This window comes from Macadamia integrifolia, chromosome 14 (genome assembly GCF_013358625.1).
Source record: "Macadamia integrifolia cultivar HAES 741 chromosome 14, SCU_Mint_v3, whole genome shotgun sequence".
Taxonomy (NCBI): domain Eukaryota; kingdom Viridiplantae; phylum Streptophyta; class Magnoliopsida; order Proteales; family Proteaceae; genus Macadamia; species Macadamia integrifolia.
In genome coordinates, this window is record NC_056570.1 from 26,098,237 (window position 1) to 26,102,703 (window position 4,467).

Consider the following 4,467-nt stretch of genomic DNA (forward strand, 5'->3'; position numbering starts at 1 on the left):
GAACTAGGCCCACGAACTTATCCTGCACAGAGACCCAGTGAAGCAGGGTATTGATTTTTTTTTTTTTTTTTTTTTTAATTTTTTTTTTTCAGTTGAGGGACAGGGTTGGGTCTTTGGATCAATCGTCCTATATTGGTGCAAGGTCACACAATCAAGTAACAATCTCTTGATCATAACTAAATTTAATTTTCAAATAACTCATAACTAAATCTGATTTGGTATGATTTCTATTTCAATTTCATGGGGTGATTTCTAGTTAAGAAATTGAATGGTTTGATTTTTACTCCTCAAAATCAGTGAAATAGAAATCAAATAGAATATAAATTCTTAATTAGTTGAGGAGCTATTTTAATTTTGAAATTGAAATTGATTTTACTCTTGCTCTTTAATGAACACATGGTTCATTTGATAAGCAAAATAGTATTTTCTTGTAAAAAATAAAACACTGCCCTTCTTCTCTCACACCACCACCATTTTGCCACCACCAACACCACCCCCATAACTACTAGCATTGCAGCTACCACCCGCTTCATGGCCTCACCAAACCCGACCCTTGGCCCGATCCCCCACCCTCTCCTAAAGAAATAGAGAGAATCTATTCTTAAAAATTGAACTATGAAATGAATTTCTTATTCTTGAAATATTTTAATTTCAATTTCTTCATCAAAAATCTATTTGTTGACTATGAATATTTCATGAAATCAGAAAATTGAAATAAAAATCATACCAAACCGAACGTTGAAGTTGATTATAAACATTTTGGGGGTTGAAATCGTCTGTAATTCCGATCTCGTACAATTTCGTACAATACCACCTTCAGGCGGTGACACGTGTATTGATACCAATACAATAGTCCAGATCTGGTACAACTAATAAAACATTAAATCAGTGAAGAGACATTTAAATCAGATCTAGACCATTGCATTGGTATCAATACACGTGTCACCCCCTGAAGGTGGTATTTCACGGAATTATACGAGATCAGAATTACAGACGATTTTTTTTCACATTTTGGAGCTTTAGAGTTTATACCACTTCGAAATTTGACTGGTCAACAATGAAATAAAATTGAGGTTTCTCCGGAGCGTCATTTTAAAGATATCATCATTCCTTGAACTTTACAGCAGTCCAAAATGGGCCTTGGAGATTTTTCTAAACTATATAAAATAAAACACTGACACCCAAAAAAAAATTATTAAAAAAATAAACATAATACATTTTTTTATAGGAAAAAATAAATATAATAGGAAACATTAAGAGTTATCAACTTGACTAAAAGTTGAACACGTGTTTGCCTTAGAAATTGCAAGGCCATTGATGGAGGTTAGGGGTGTCAATTCCTAAACCGAACCGGTAAGACCGGCCGGACCGAACCGATAACAACCCGGATCAAACCGAACCAAAGCCTTATTGGTTCGGTTCGGTTTCGAGTATTGCAACCCCAAAACCGAACCGAACCGCACCGAAAACCGGATGAACCCGAAACCAAACCGAAACCGGCTCAAAACCCGGACCGAAACCGAAACCAAACCGGTAAGAAACCGAAACACTCCAAAATTTATTAAAAAAAATCAAAATTTGCATAGTTTTGTATACATTTGTATGGAAAGTCGAATCCAAACTAGACCAAAAACCAAAACCAACCCGGTTACAAATCGATTTAAGAAACCGAAGTTCAACAGTTCATCATTTGGTTGTTTCCTAATGGCTTCATACCGGTTTAAAAAACCGATCCAAACCGAAATGAACCTAATAAAGCCAAACCGGTACCAACCCGAACCCAAACCGCACCGAAGCCGACATCGGACCGAAACCGATAAATCCTTAATGGGTCGGTTTCGGTCACTTCCAAAGTCACACTGAAACCGGTGGAACCGGACCGAAACCGCACCAACCCGGACCGTTGACACCCCTAATGGAGGTCCTGTCATGCACTCCAATAGTTGGATCCTCACTATCACTCATTACCTCTCCGTAGAAGATTTTTATGTTGACTCATGTGCATAAAATTGGATTGTGATTTAACTTCAAGTTTCGAAACCCTCAACTCTAGCCCAATTACGGATATGACTTTGAAACGGAAAATGTTTATCGAAACTGAATCAAGCCGTTTATATTGAAATTGTAAAGTCATTTAATAAATTATTTGGTCTGGTATCAATTTTCAGGCCAGTTAATCAAACGATTTAGTTCCATTTTAACTGTTTAACTTGCGGTTTCTAACCGAATTAACACCATCAAAACTGAATTGTTTACACTGTTAAAATCGACCCTTTTAAACCGTATATGACTTACTAAAATAATGAGTTTCATGTAAACAAAACAATATGAGTTAATTTAGGGAAGAAGAAAGGTCCATAGAGGTTGTTCAACACCTTAATCAATATTTTACTCCTATTATATAGTTATGTAATTAAAACATTGCCCTTCAATGCCTCATTGCTCATTGATTTTGATACATGATTGAAGTTTTTATCAAAAGAGACAAATTTCATTAGACATGCAAATAAACCAACAAACTGATTGCTATCTATTTAGAAAATGTATAGATTAAACTGCGATCAAAATCATGTAAAATCACGAAATTGACACCATTTAAAAACCATGAAACCAGAACGGTTTATTAAACGATTTTGATTTTCAAAAATATAACCATTTAGTAAACAGTTCGATTTTAGTTTCAGCCAAATAAATGTGACCTGAATCAAATTGTACCTCATACACAGAAACCAAACCAATTAGCAGCCTTAAGCCCAATGTTGTAATCCAGTTTAATTCAACTCAATCAAATTACTTATCCATCCAAAGTGGCAATAGAAACAACACCAACAACAAAAATAACACAATAATAGTTCATTTAAAAAAAAAAAAAAAGATACTTAATCAAATGTTCCTACATGAGACATAAGAAAAGATAAAAGGACTAACATGCCCCTGGATGGATTACCCGCTTGCGTTCTTGCTTTTGTGCACATGGGAAAGTGAAGGTGTCACAACAACGACAACAAAACACAACACAACACAACACAACAATAATGAGGACAACAACGACGACGACTGAAGACGCCGAGGAGTTGGAAGTATTGATATCCCATACTAGAGCTATTTGCTATCGTGGTAGGGCACAGGTGCCAATGTATTGTCTTCTACAGTCCTTCCACTAATTAATGTCGTTGGTATGGAACAATAGAACATGGATGGCTTTCATTGATATTTCTGCCTTTTATTTCTTCCAACAGTATCTATAACTCTACACTTTGGTGCTTCTTCTATTAATTAAATAAATAAATAAGTGTATAGGTTGTCTCCACTTCCAATCTTGGGAGTACACATTGATGTCCAGCGGCTGTTTGATACTACAGAAAAATCTATAGGTGGATTATTGGTATAGTTTTTAAGTGAAACTTCATGCTAATCTCGATTAATTTCTTGATGATAAGAGAAAACAATAAAATCATCTTTGATAGTGTTCTCTAAGGATTGGAAATCGCGAAATATTATGATTAGGATATTTTTAAAGTTTGATGTAATTCAATCGTAACGCAAAAACTCTTGGTAGATTCAAAATTAATTAATTGGTCTTAAAACACTCTTTCATTATTTTTTGAAGTGTCTTATTTGATCAATTTGGTCATATTTAGTTTCACGCTTTTACAGAAAGTGATGTTTTGATTTAGGATGTGGACAATTATAATGTTGCCTAAAATGACTGAGTTTTTGACCAAAAGACTAAGATTGTGTTTGGTAACGTTCTAGAAAAATACTTTTGGAGTTTTTTCATTCCATGGGAATGAAAAAATGGGATAAAGTGTTTGGTGCATTTATGGTGTGTTTCGTTTTTTTTAATAAAAAGGGAAAAAAAAAAAAAAGGGTAGAATTGCGGACGCAAAATGTGTCCATCTTATAGTTTCGTTCAAAAAAAAAAACTTTTGCCAGAAAATTGAATTTCTATTTTTGATACGAACGTTTCTGAAATTAGAAATTACCAAACACAGTCTATCAAATTTTTTTTTTTTTTTTTTTGATAAAACAAATTTCCATTAGGATGCACATGTTGCTTCTAAATTTCATAAGGATTTAGGGTATTCAGCCATAATCCACTTAAGGCCGTGGGGGGATACAAGAGGACCATCATGTGATCAAGGACAATCAAGAAAATTTAAGACCCACTTGATCTCTATATGGTTATTGTTGATATTTAAAGTGGACATGTGGACATATGAAGGGTTCCAACCACAGACATAGAGCTCTTGAAATAAGGAAATACATAAATAATACAAAAATGATATATGACAATAGTTGAAAATATTTGTCTTAAGGTATAAAAAAAATTTATAATTGTCATTCGATTCAAAAAATGTCTTTCTATAAAATGGGAAAGGGCTACGTATAATTGAAATATATATATATATATTATTTATTTATTTATTTATTTATTTATTGCGGTGGGGGTGGTTAGATCGGTCA

The 4,467-nt window shown here is 33.9% G+C and overlaps 1 protein-coding gene across 1 annotated transcript in view; it reads right to left on the reverse strand.

Annotated features, from left to right (window-relative positions):
• Window positions 1–1,965, reverse strand: part of LOC122060771 (ADP-ribosylation factor-like protein 8b) — a 4,215-nt gene extending 2,250 nt beyond the window's left edge. Inside the window, exon 1 of the mRNA XM_042623870.1 lies at window positions 1,896–1,965. Within this exon, the coding sequence (XP_042479804.1) occupies window positions 1,896–1,965 (70 nt within the window). The remainder of the gene's footprint in view (window positions 1–1,895) is intronic.
• Window positions 1,966–4,467: the final 2,502 nt, after the last annotated feature.